The sequence below is a fragment of the Colletotrichum phormii genome, assembly GCF_030913505.1.
Source record: "Colletotrichum phormii strain CBS 102054 chromosome Unknown BDP81scaffold_50, whole genome shotgun sequence".
NCBI classification, from domain to species: Eukaryota; Fungi; Ascomycota; class Sordariomycetes; order Glomerellales; family Glomerellaceae; genus Colletotrichum; species Colletotrichum phormii.
Window position 1 is genome coordinate 1 of NW_026851492.1, and position 13,572 is coordinate 13,572.

Consider the following 13,572-nt stretch of genomic DNA (forward strand, 5'->3'; position numbering starts at 1 on the left):
AAAACGATGGGATCACAACCCGACCTCCTCATTACTATTAACTATTGATCCTCAACCACACCCACTACAATACAGCTGCCAGCCTCACTAGGGCATTCAGAGTCGCTGGATTCAGCCGTGATAACCTCCTTTTCACCCGCTTCGATTTGAGCCCGATGGATATCCCTGATGTTCGCGAACTTCGTGTTGGGATCGATTTGAACAGTCTTCCTCTTCCTCACTGCAGCGTTGGTAACTTGAGCCCTCAGGTGAGCTAGTTGCTGCTGGGCAGCTGCCAGTTGCCAGGCCTGCTCTGTGAAGCCTTTTTTCACCTTCCTGAATAGCAGCCGTTGAGTGCTGGTATCATTGTCGAGTTGGGTGTATAAGTGCAGTTGACCGCTGAGCTCTGCCAGCTTCCTGGGTGTCGACCAGACCACTGCAGAGGAGGCAGAATCCCATGGCTCAACAGGGGTAGTTTGTTGACCATTATGGCATTGCTTTCTGCCCTGACTAGTTGGTTTGGGTGTGGTGGGCTTAGCAGGAGGCTCAGGTAGTACCATAGGGTTCATCAGGGGCTTAACCATCGCCACAGGGTGTAGACCAGTCCACTTCCAACCACTTCTGATGTTCGAGACTGATAGACCAGCAAGTCAAGCCTTCTGGTAACAGTCCAGGAAGTTCCTTTTACCTATAATGGTAGAGTCGTTCCATTGAGACAAGTAACCGAGCTCCTTCCGATAGGCTGACTTAACAGGGCTGAAGACAGACTGGTCAAGAGGCTGGAGGACATGAGAGGAGTGTGGTGGTAAGAACAGTAAATGGATATTGTTAATATAGCAATTCCACATGAAGTCTGTCGTCGTATGACTCCCATGCCCATCCACAATCAGCAGTCGAGCCTCCCCCTCAGCCTCAGGCATAGTCTGTGGGATGAACACCTTCTCTAACCATTCAATGGCAGTTAAGTCTGTAGTCCAGCCATTATCTGTTGCTGTGAACTCCCACCCATCGTATGGAACGAGATGTAATGGAAACCACTGCTGTTGGACTGTCTTCCCCTTGAAAATGATAAGAGGACGAAGTGCCCTACCCAAGGCTGAGATACACTCAATGATAGAGACCCATGCCCTCGACCCAGGTTGTTTCTTGCGAACAGACGTCGTCTCAGCCATACCCAGCACTAACCCATTAGCTCCCTGACCCTCGAGGATGCCAGTCTCATCCATATTATATCTGTTGGCTGGTTTGATGTCCTTGATCTCAGGGATAGCGAGGAACTTAAACCAGTCCCTAATGACCTCAGTAGATGCCCCATTAACGCGTCTAGAATCGATAGAACGACTTCTCTGAACCTTAATGATAGGGTTCCTTCTCACAAAGGCATAGATCCAGCCTTTTCCCAGTGGTTTGGTATCCCCAGCAGCAGCCAGAACTCGCTCTGCGAATTCCTTCACCTGTTGGTGCGTTGGTGCGAGGCCCAGCGAAGCCTGAATGCGAACCCATTGTGCCAGCTTACTCTCCTGGTCAGGAGACAGCCTCTGCCAGTCAGCAAAAGCCACTTTCCTAGTCTGACCACCTTGGAGACGTAGTTGGAGGGTTGCTCGTGGTATCCCATACTCCAATGAGGCTCTCTTTTGACTCTTGCCGTTTGAGATGTCCTCGAGAGCCTGACGAAGCTGATCTTCCGTATATTGAGGCATTAGATATAGAAGAAGGTATGTGCAAAAGATGAGCCCATTTGGACGCGAATTGAAAATGTTGTGATAAAAGGAGGTTGGGGGTGGGCATTGGGTTGTGGTGGATTTTCGCGTTTTTGTGGGTGCCAGAAACAGGGGGGTGCCAGGAAGTGGGGGGTTTGACTTAACTATATCGATCTGGGCTGCGTAAACCAGGTTCAGTGCTGTTTCGTGGGCGGATGCCCGCCTACCCACATTCGCTTACATGATTTGCAGGGTTTTAGAGGGCTATATTCTTCTTTTATATCTTATTCGCCGGGGTACAGTCCATCGCTTGTTCTTCTCCACGGGAATGTCGATGCGACTGCTGGGTCGCATTTCTCCATAATCTTTCTCCCTCAGCTCGGATGGCCCGTAGCTGAGCCTTATCCCTCCTCTGGACTACCCCCTGCACAGGACAAGGGGACACAAGGCACCCTCTCACGGAACGGAAGAACTATGGTACAAGTCACGTGATGATAAGATAAGGATCATTTGGGATCAATATGATCCAACACGACTTGGGGGCTAAACGATCATTCTGGATCAGAATGATCCAAGACGACCCAAGGGACAAAGGACATGTTCAGGATCAGGACTTGTATATAGGATGGACTCGAGCCGGGCTCTAGGACAGACTTCCCATAGCTTCTTCAGCAATTAACTTCGTATCAGGATTAACATCCGCTTTCAGCTACTACCTTGACAAGACTACGATTGATCACCGAAGCCTTACCTACACTTACGATTGACAGACATAGTTTCCTTGAAACTATTCCACGACTACGATTACTGTTACCAGTTCCGCAGCCTCAACTTCTGCAAACTACCCCTACGACTAGCTGGCCGTAACACTATGCTCTCGGATCCAGCTAGAGCGGCCACGGCCACGCCTTCGCAATAATTGCTCTTTAAGAACAAACTTCCGACTACTAATAACGATAGGACGGAGGTCGTTGATCATGGGATTCAGAGGCGGGTTAGTAAACAGAGCCTCCGTAATCTACGTCGAGATCCGGAGGTACGGACCGCCTAATATCTTATACGCATTGGCAGCGGCAGCAGTAGCGGTAGTGGCAACAGTCGACATTATAAGTATGAAGTTGATAAGACTAGATGAAAATAGCTGAAAATAATGAGTAGAAGATGGGATAATGAATAACTCCTGCTAACGGCGTCCGATTACAGGCTTATATATACCATTCGAACCGCCGCGATCACCTCTACTTCTTCAGAAAGTTTCAAAGGGATTATAATTTAACTAGTATTATAAGGGCAGTTAGTAAAACCATAACTATCAAAATATATATAAATTATCGTGAGGTTAGTAATAGCGTCATGTTTCAGTAGCTAGGGATACCCAAATAACTGGGGCCTAAGCTGATCTACGGCCTCTCATTAGCCAGAAGTGAAACAATCAGGTATTTCAAGTCAATCGAGGGATGTAGGATTGACTAATTGACGGCGGCGATGGCATCACTTTGACTAGTTGATTTGGGTAACTTGGCAAGGCGCCTTGTACTTGCGGAAGCGCTGACTTCCACATCCCATCACAAACTCACTCACTCATTCACTCTTCGTTTGCACATTTGATTGGGTTGTCTCTGCCGTGTCACTTATTTTATCGATTTTCCCCTATTCGTTGACAATGAGTTCTCCAGAAGAATTGTGTGAGAAATGCGAGGAAAGAATTCGGGACGTCATGTGCGGTTGCGGCATCCCGTTCTGTGATCCATGCTTCGACAAACGATCCATGCGCCACAAGGCCCATCGCCGGGGTGGATCAAGGAAGACCGAAAGGTTCTGGGCCAAAGTCTCCGGACTTCATCTAAACTTAAGTCATTTTGATTTGAGAGCGAAGTGTTTCAAGGAGGACGAGTTCACCAAATGGTTCGGCCTCTACACCGGGAATTCAGTAACCACTATTGTGGAGACAAAGTGACTCCCCGACCTCATGAAGCTGTCCACTACTTTCAGTGAACGCAGCCCTCAAAGGCAGTTTCCCAGTATAACCTCTTTCGTCGGAGAGACAAACGCTGGAAAATCTACGATTGGTAATGGTTTCTTGTATGACAAGCTGCATATGGCACTACACTTCCACAATCTGTCACTTCCCTGCAGCTGGCTTCTAGGCGAGTGTCAGAGCCCTCCCGGATAGGGGCTAGTTAGAGGTAGTAAGGAGTCCAAGCAACAAAGGAGTAGCTCAGATATATATACAGCGCAGGGAGTACACGTCGAGGGAGGAGCAGATTTCAGTAATTCATCATTCTACCCCTAACTGTAGTTGGCCTCTGAGAGCTTCCACCCTGCGTCAACACCCCAACTCGACAGCGAGGCTGACGATGTTGTTTGTAGTACTATCATTGATGTACTTATCGAAAAGACAAGATACCATAGTAAACCTCGAAGCCCCGGTACCAGCGGCTAGCACAGGTGACTCGATCACTCAATCTACTACCGGAGAAGTCAATCTATACCTCGACCCAGAGACATTCGGCACCGAAAGCCCAGCTCTCTATGCAGACTGCGACGGAATGGTCGGTACCGAACCGATCGCAGCACAGCAACAGAAAGAGTGGGTTGAGCACGGCAAACACTACCTGGTGAAGACAAGGGACGGCAGAGTGATGGACAGAAGAACCGCAGTGAACGAAGTTTATCCCCGATTTCTCTACATCTTTAGTGATGTAGTGTGCTTCGTTATGAGGAACCACAAGGCCTGGGCTGACTCCGCACTTAAGCTCCTCGACTGGTCCATGATCGGGGCTCAGAGTGCGATAAATCAACAAGCATTGCCTGCTCTTGTCATTGTGCTCAACGGGCCGTCTATCGAAGACGAGAGTTGGATATCAGACAGCCAGGACTGTGTGACTAACAGCTTCTTCTCTGCTGTTGACAAGGAGATCACTAGGAATGCCACCATCCAGGAACATGCGTCTCGTGTAGGTACAGTCCAAGAAAACGTTGGTGCCGGGAAATCGGGCTGACAATGCCCTTGCAACTCAGAGTGTCAACGATGAGACAGCTTTTCGAGAAGAGCTTTTCGAGAAGAGCTTTTCGAGTGTTTACGTTCACTCCATACCTCTCCAAGGTTACAAGACTTTGGGTACAACAGACATCATGGAACGGCAATACTCGAAGCTTTCAAAAAGACTTCAACTTGACTCAGCTCGTGTTCAGCACTTGAGGCAGAAGGCATGGAATCGTTTCGATGTCAGGGAACTAAGCCTTGTGAGTCGCTTTGCCTTTGAACATTTGGCATCGGGTAACCGTGAGCCATTCGATTTTGATAAATGCCGGAAAGAACTGTCCATTCCCACCAGCCTTGAAGATCACTTTGCGAGCTTTTTCAGGCATTGTCTTAAGAACAACATGGGACAGCGACTGGAGGCTACTGCTGCAGTTTTGTCTTCAAGCATCTTGCTGAGCAGTTATCGAACTCAGGGACGTAGTAAGTCACAGAACCTTTTAGTTGGCGGTAGTTATAATTATGAGATTGGCTTAGTGTTCTTCGTTCTAAGGTTACTTCTTTTAGGCCTCCTTCCCCACCCAAATGTCATTCTCAACGGCGAAATGATAGAGATATGTTCAAAAGCTGCGAATGCTTTCTTAACCATCGTCAGCGTATGTGGCTTCGTAGACTCAGGATCAGGGGAGAAATGCGTCAATTCCCAGTACGGACATGCTGCAGGCCACCAAAGCAACACTGGCAAGCTTTTGGGCGATGGACCCTTTCTTGCGTGCCACTTCGATCGATCTCGGCTCATTGGCACGATAAAAACCGTTCTCCGGACGACCATACAGTTGATAAATGCTGAATCGCCAACGAACCAGGAAAGCTGGCGACGATAGGCAGCTGCGAAGCATAGGGACCACCTTGCAAACCTCCGAAAACTTGGAGGCTATCCTGCGTGGAATTTGGAAACCGGTACTACCAGCAACGACTTTGTGGGACCCAAAACAGATTTTGGGTGCCTGTACGGCAAGCCTGAATTCTTTCTGCCATCTTCACACATTATCTGCGCAGACTGCTTGGCAGACTTCGACACTTCGTCCGACGAACAACGGTATCCAGGTAACCATGCCCACGAAAGCTGTGTGATTTGCCAAGCTTCGAATACGTCCATCTGGCCATTCAGAATACAGAGTCGTCCGCCTCTGGCAAGCTATCGCGTTCTGTCTCTTGACGGTGGTGGGGTTCGCGGCGTAGTCGAGCTGACGCTTCTAAAGCGCCTGGAAAGGCATATTGATCTTGATGTGCCACTTGGGCGATTTTTTGATCTCATTCTAGATACCAGTGCTGGTAAGTCTGAAGATCGCTCATAGTTTGAACTTTCCCCAACCATATGAGAACTACAGCTAACGTCAGATAAAGGTGGCATGATTGCCCTGGGGCTTGGTGTACAGCAGCGTACTGCCTCGGAATGTATCAACCTCTTCAGGACTATCTGTGAGCAAGGGTTTGAATCAAAACCAGGAACCACCGTCAAAAATGCGGGCTACTTTGTGCGAATGTTGCATTCATCTATGTAGAAGACAAAGAAGTTCGAGGAAGCTGTTGAACAAGCCTTTGGGCCACAGCCAACCGCACTGTTCGGGCGCTCCAACTCGACCAGGGTTGCAGTGACGACAACTGTGGACAGCAACCCAAAACTACACCATGGGTGGCTCTGATGATTATCTAGAATCGGACCTGCAACTATGGGAAGCGTAGGTCATTGATACTTTCGAAACTTATTGGAGCCATCAGCTGACATCTCATTCGATAGTGCTAGATGCACATCTGCCGCCACAATGTACTTCAAACCGATGCTACATCGTTCTGGAGCATGCTATGATGGCGGGCTGAGGCGTAATAACCCCGTTCAGGTGGCTATTAACCAGTGCACAGTGCTATGGGGCACAGGGGTTGACTTCGAGCTGATTCTATCTGTGGGATCGGGAGACACCAAAGATCCACCAGATCGCCCGTTGACCAACGAAGTCGCCAATCGACCAAAACAGTGGTGGAAGCCACTCATTATTACGTTTTTCAGCACTCTCAATGGCGAGGCTGCATGTAAAGAGTACATTTTGGGAAACAGGCCCAGTATTACGCAGATCTCATGCTGTCTCAACGTGACTTTCAAGAATAAGGAGCCAGCCCTAGATGCTGTGGGTGACGTCAACCACATGGAGCGAACAGCGGAAGAAGTCAAATTTCACGTGAAAGACATATCACTCAGAACAAAACTCCCTTGTTCCCCATGATACCAGTTTGCGAATCATACAAAGATGATTTGCTTCTGGTTTTGGCTGATAAGATCCGAGCTAGCATGTTCTTCTTCCAGCTGGACTGGGTGAAAGATTCCCAATCACACGAAATTTACTCTCTTACGGGTTGGATCGGTTGCCAATTGTGGCCACACGAGAAAGCATTGCGACTTCTTCTGGGTACTGTTCATTATTTTGAGGTCGAAGGTACAGAATTGCAGGTACCCAAGGTCATTTCGGGCAAGCCCTTCAGATTACCGCTTGCTTTCCACAAGCAGGTGGATCAGATCCCCATCGACATCAACGTCAACTTCGGTAGTAATCGGACGGTGCCTATCAGCGGATTTCCAATGGGATTCGAGGTTCGTACTACACTTCTTTCACGTGTGGTGATTCTGTTAAACATGCTAATTATTCAATTAAGAGATTGAAACAGTACTGGGTCGACAATCAAGACTCGCTTTGGCACAGATTCAACACAACCAATACGACACGGGACCAATCTATTCACAGGCAAGGCTTGTAATTAGTGCTGAAAGGCACGGTTAGGCAAAGGCGGCGAATTAGGGTTGGAGGTTGTCTTCTTGACTATCTTTCACGACTATCTCTGTAGGCCTTGTCTGTTGCATTCAGACAACAATAATTTACAATGATCTTACTTTTGGTATACTCTCAGTCGGAGGGTTTCGTCACTGTCAGCTCAAAGTGGTGCCCTGCTTACCTTACTACTAGACACTTAAACTGTTTCTTAGTTCTTACAACTTCGCTTCAGAATGCACGGCAAGAGTCGTCCATTATCTTTATCAAATAGAGCTTTTCGTTCTGAAGACTGAAAATATAATCCGTTAAAACAACTCATTCAGAAACGATACGGCTAGCCATGATGACGGGCAAAAACCAGATATGAATCCCTCGTATACGTATTTCTGGCCTTATCCAGTGTTGACTTTGATTTAGAATGCAAGGCTGAAGAGTTTTGCCGCAAATTAGGTAGAAATACCAGCCTTTAATTTAAGTATGCACGCTCATCTTATTGAGCAAAACTTAGTCATACATCCCTGACCACTCATAGGCCGGCGAGACAGGCGGGATCGGAGCGGGTGCGCTCCTGTGGGCCTCGGGCTGCGGACTGCGGACATTGAGGACGCAACGGTCTGTCGAAGATCTCCCGAAGATCCGTCCCTATTTGCTTTCCTACTATGGTTGTAGAATAAGTTACTCTCCTAGCTCTTACATTCAGGTCAAAGAGTCCGCTACGGAAGTATCTTTATGAATCAGGTCCGCAACGGAGACCGAAGACCAGGCCGTAATTATGACAAACACCTCGCTTCTTGTCATAACGTCTCTGTCAATTACTGCCCCTAGAACGCAATCCTTCGCAAAAAAGAGGATGATTAATCGCCAACTCGGTGGCGATGTTATGGGCACCCTCTATCATGACCCCTTCAGTCCGAAAGTCCGACTCAACTCAGGGAGATGGCTTGCTAAAGGATTGAGAGTTTGCCTCACTCATGGCATAATTCAATCTTCGTCTTGAGAACAACCATAAACTGGGAAGCCTGTCAGAAGGCTGTCAAATGCCGTTTGGACGCGGGCGAGCGGGTACAAGCTAGGAAGAAACTAGACCACGTCCAAGTGCATACCGATGTTAACGTTCCTTTACTTCTCACTAGGAGTGAGCTTTCCCCATGGGATCGGCTGCACTCCAACACGCCTGAACTCTATACGAGTGCCAGATGTCAAGCGAAGACGCGGGGGCGGAGGCGGGGGCGGAGGCGGGGGCGGGAGGAATGTGATCGACTCAGGGGTTAATTACTACGGCCTGGAGCCGATCGGGGAGATTATAAGTCCAACGGAGGCCCCACACATGCACGAAAACCGCAACTCGCATTCGGAAAGCTGCGTCCACCTTGCTCCATCGGGGGTGTCGTTCTCCGGGTCCGTCTCGTCCCCAATCTCTTCATCCGATCTCATGACCGCGTCTAATGGAAGATCAACAGCCGAGGCGACTTAAGAGCTACCTAGGTCAATGCGTGGAGGTTCTCCTCGATACATTATGACATTTTCTCCGCATCCGCGGACGCCCGTAGGAAAGAAAGCTGAAGTCACGCATAGCGTAAAAATGGCAACTAAACCCACAAATTTGACAATTCAGTTGTGTAAGGCGGGACTATGCGGTGCTCCTCTTGGCCCATACCCCTCACCACCAACTACATGTATGAATCATAGTCTTTTGAAAGAGTATGCAGCAACCCCGGGTTCTCCACAGGGAACGGAGCCGAACGAACACACCGATACCCCGAGCTCTGCCTTCCCTTTTTTCCCCCGTTGGTGTGACGAGTTGCTTGGTAAAACAAGTAGAGAAACACATTGGATGCGGGTTTCTAGGTTTCATCCCATCTCGCAGGCCTCGGCAACTCTGCGTTTCTGCGACCCTGGATTGGGAAATCTGAGCGTAGGGTCCTCGCCACGGTCGGACATTGGTTGGTTTGGATGTTGCGAGGTGATTATGCTTTTCGTGTAGTAAACACTCCTTACCATGAATCATACAAAAAGCGGATGAGCCCCATGTGCAACTACGCAGAAGAACGCCTCTTGTTCATCACAACCGTATACGTACCGTACCTACTGACAACATCGTGAAAATGGCGTCAACTCAACCCTCGGACTTAAAAGTAGACGAGATCTACGACTATGTCATCATCGGCTCCGGCATCTCGGGCATCAACACGGCATACTACCTCCAAGCTCACGGCCCCAAAAATGCAAGCTACGCCATACTCGAAGGCCGGCCCCGAATGGGCGGAACATGGGACCTCTTCCAATACCCTGGCATCCGCTCCGATTCAGACATCTACACCTTTGGTTTCTCCTGGAACCCATGGAAGGGCCAGGACCCCCTTGCAGGCGGCCCCGAAATCCGCGCCTACCTCGAAGAATCGGCGCAGGCGCACGGCATCGACAGGCACATAAAATACAACCACCAAGTCGCCTCCGCGGACTGGAACTCGGCGACGTGCAGATGGATCCTCAAGGCGACGGCTCCAGGTGAAGGGGAGAAGCAAAACACCAAGACGATTGGCGCGCGGTTCGTGGTCCTCGGCACGGGATACTACGACTACGAACGCCCCCTCGCAGCCGTGATCCCAGGCATCGACACCTTCGAAGGCCAAGTCATCCACCCGCAGTTCTGGCCCAAGGACCTAGATTACAGCAACAAGAACGTCGTCATCATCGGCAGCGGCGCCACGGCCGTGACGCTGCTTCCCAACATCGCCACCGACGCCGCGCGCGTGACGATGTTGCAGCGTAGTCCGACTTACATCATCGGTATGCCATCCCGTAAAGGCGGTCTTCAGAGCTTCATGCTCTCCATCCTCCCGAAAGCCGTCTCGAGTCGGATTCTTAGAGTTCAGTATTTCATGTTGTCGTGTTACTTGTATTACTACTGCCGGTGGTTCCCCGCCTCCGCGAAACGGTTCCTGCTCGGTGCGGCGCAGAAGCAGTTGCCGCCAAATATCCCGCTCGATCCGCATTTCAAGCCGCGGTACAAACCCTGGGAACAGCGCCTCTGCTTGTGTCCGAACGCGGATTTCTACCAGGCCCTGCGGTCTGGCAAGGCAGATATCGTGACGGATACCATTGAAGAGGTGACGAGCTCCGGCATCGTATTGACGTCGGGACGAGTTCTCCGCCCAGACATCATCGTCACAGCCACCGGCCTCAGAATCCGCTTCGCAGGCTCCATCGCTATCTCCGTAGACGGCCGCCGCGTCGACCCCAACAAGCAATTCGCCTTCAAGGGCTGTATGCTCCAGGACTTGCCCAACTTGGCTTACGTCTTTGGGTATGCAAACGCCTCGTGGACGCTCGGCGCGGAGGCGACGAGCTCGTATTTGGTGAGGTTGTGGCGCGGGATGGAGAAGAAGAAGCTCCGGTCGGTCACGCCTTCGCTTGAGGATCCGGATATGAAGCCGCTTCCTATGATACCGCTCCAGTCTACGTATGTGCGGAATGCGGCAAAGGTGTTCCCCAAGGCTGGGTCGGGGCGGTGGGCGCCGAGGAAGAATTATCTAATGGATTTGTGGACGGCTATGACGAGTGATGTGTTTGCTGGGATGAAGGTGCAGTGATTGTGGGATTGTGTAGCCCGGTTCAGTTGACTGAGATGGATGAGATATCGGGACTAGCTGAAAAAGCGCTCCGTGAAGGTTGAGTGATTGTGTCTAGTCATATTAGCGTTGCCTGTGGGAATCTGACAGAGTCTCATGACATGAAAGAACCGCTGGTCTGTGAGTGCTCTAAGATCTTTTGCGTCTACCCATCTAAAATATAATCAACTCTTGCTTGATCTAGATGACTGACCTCTATCAATGCTGTCCCCATCTATTTAACCCCTTTACTCCGGCTGCCCATCGGCCCAAACCACAATGTTCTTCGGCGGATCCTCTAACCCGTTGAAGAACGCAACGACATCCTTATTACTGTACCGCATACTGAAATGCGTTAGGATGAATGTCGTCTTGGGCCACTTGCGCACGACCTTGTCCAAATCCTTCCACTTGGTATGCTTCGTCTTCTCCGCCTGCGCATCATGCTCATCATACAAGAAACTGCACTCGGTAATCACCACCGGTATCCCCTGCGCCAACCACTCCGGCTCAGCAGCCAGCGTCGACGCCGTCGTATCGCCAAGGAACGCAAATACAGGCGTCGTCACCGGCGCCGTCAGCCCCACGCCCGATTGCCGCAGGCGCTTGAGCTCCGGGCCGGGGAGGGAGGTAAACTCGGCCTTGAGCTTGTGCGTCGTGGTCCGGAAGACGTAGCCCACGGCGGGGACGTTGTGGTCGCACTGGAATACGAGGGCATCCATGCCCTTTAGCCGTCGCAGCGGCACCACGTCGCCGTGTTTGACGGCCGTTGTAACGTGCGTGCCGAGGAAGGCCCTCTCCCCTTCCGTCCTGCCATCCTCGTCGGTGCCCTTGCCGTCGACCTTGAGACCCACAGCTTCGGCGTCGCTGCTGGTTGTTAAACCGCCGCGGTTGAGGAGGGTCTTTGCGAGGCAAAAGTCGTCAAAGGCCTTCTTCATCTCGACGGGACAAACGATGTCTGGCGGGTCTTCGCGTTTGGTGAAGGCCGGGGCGAGGAGGCAATGGTCTGAGTGGCCATGGGTAATGAATATGTGCTTCGGCCGTAGGTTGTTTACGACGAGGCCTGCGTCGAGGAGAAGGTTGAGTTGGGGGATGACGAAAGAGGTGTGCCATGCTGCTCTAGACTTGCCGGTCAGAACGTATTGGTGGTAGGGTTTGGGGAAGCGCCATTCGAGAATCTCGGACCGGCTTGATTGCAGTAGAGGGGTTGCGAAGGTAGCCATTGTAATGTCTGGTGCGAGTGATGTCTTGGCTGGGTGGGCTGGGGGAGTTGAGGAAGGCGGCGTCTTGACCGGGGCCGGGGAAATCTGGGCCCGGGGAAGATCCGGGGTATGTGCCGAGTTGCTTGACGGTAGAATGCTTTTGAGGTTCCGAAGACTAAAATATCCTGCTGGTAATTTGTGCAGCAAACTGTTGATCATGCGAATAGAAACAAGGTGAGTATCCTGAAAAGAGCCTTTGCAATGACTTGTGCGCTTCGTCAACACACTGTGTTGCTCGAGAGATCCACCGAGGCCGATGACTCTTGAATTTGACGATGACTCCGTGGTGTCTGGTGGCTCAGTTGGATGACCAGAGCCTCAACGTCGACTAGGAAGTTGACCAAGCGAGTGCGGACGTACTGAGGCTGGTGAGTGGGCAGGGGTCCAACTTCCACCAAATGATATGCCTGACAACGTGGCTAAAGATAGCCAATTCAACGCGGACGAAATCAATCGTCGAAGTCGCAGTGAAGCATTTGGTGCAGCGGTGGCAGAAATTTTGCTGACGTCATCACTAGCACTCTTTAACTCCGATATTTCGGACATTGTGACGACACCTGTCTCCATCGTCGTCTGCATTCTCGGCTTCGTTACAACTGGTCACGTCCGTCACGAATCCTAAGGTACCGAGTAATGCCCACTGACATTGATACAGGGTTCAATACCGCGCTGCAGTGTGCCTGAATTGTTGCGTCCATCGCGTGGCTGCACGGCACATAGCATCCCGCCGCAGGGCACAGACCACGGTTCAACTCACATGTGCGAGATAACACCGATGCTGCATGGTTTGTACGTAACCCCATCACCAAAGGCTTCAAAAGAGCTAGAGGTCATGCCGTAGGGATCGGATCTAATCCAAGACTACAAAGTCTAATAGTGACTCGCACTTTCGCACCTTCGCAGCATCGCACTTTTGGGCAGGAAACGGTTTAGTCCTATCGGTGACGGTGAGATGGGTGAGTTACAGAGGTTGCCTTAGGTAAAGCATTCATCGACGACAACTCACAGCCTCATCCTGAGTGGTCAGAATGCACAGCTAGACCCGATTAGGCGATTTTACCCGGCGTTCGCTGAGTGGCCAGAACAGTCACCGCTCGCCCAAACCTGGCAGCGCCTTGGGTTCCGAGGAGGGCCCCACCTAAACAGCCGTCCAAACCGACACCTCCGGCCCCGGAGAGTGGGTCTTGGAGGGTCCACCTCTGATAAGGACAC

The 13,572-nt window shown here is 50.8% G+C and overlaps 3 protein-coding genes across 3 annotated transcripts; 2 read left to right on the plus strand and 1 right to left on the minus strand.

Moving 5' to 3' along the window:
* Positions 1-3,269: 3,269 nt before the first annotated feature.
* BDP81DRAFT_513134 (uncharacterized protein) lies at positions 3,270-5,150 on the plus strand (the record flags this gene model as incomplete). The annotated part of the gene is made up of 3 exons (XM_060595813.1): positions 3,270-3,748; positions 4,050-4,645; positions 4,716-5,150. Coding segments are annotated over exons 1-3 (1,131 nt in total), but the record flags the coding sequence as incomplete, so codon positions are not given.
* Positions 5,151-9,592: 4,442 nt separating this feature from the next.
* Positions 9,593-11,080, plus strand: BDP81DRAFT_336672 (uncharacterized protein; the record flags this gene model as incomplete). Its single annotated transcript, XM_060585936.1, has 1 exon — positions 9,593-11,080. The coding sequence occupies one exon, from the start codon at positions 9,593-9,595 to the stop codon at positions 11,078-11,080; it is 1,488 nt and encodes a 495-aa protein (XP_060437466.1).
* A 266-nt stretch (positions 11,081-11,346) lies between these two features.
* Positions 11,347-12,321, minus strand: BDP81DRAFT_336653 (beta-lactamase-like protein; the record flags this gene model as incomplete). Its single annotated transcript, XM_060585935.1, has 1 exon — positions 11,347-12,321. One exon carries the CDS (start codon positions 12,319-12,321, stop codon positions 11,347-11,349), a length of 975 nt encoding a protein of 324 aa, XP_060437467.1.
* Between the last annotated feature and the right edge of the window lie 1,251 nt (positions 12,322-13,572).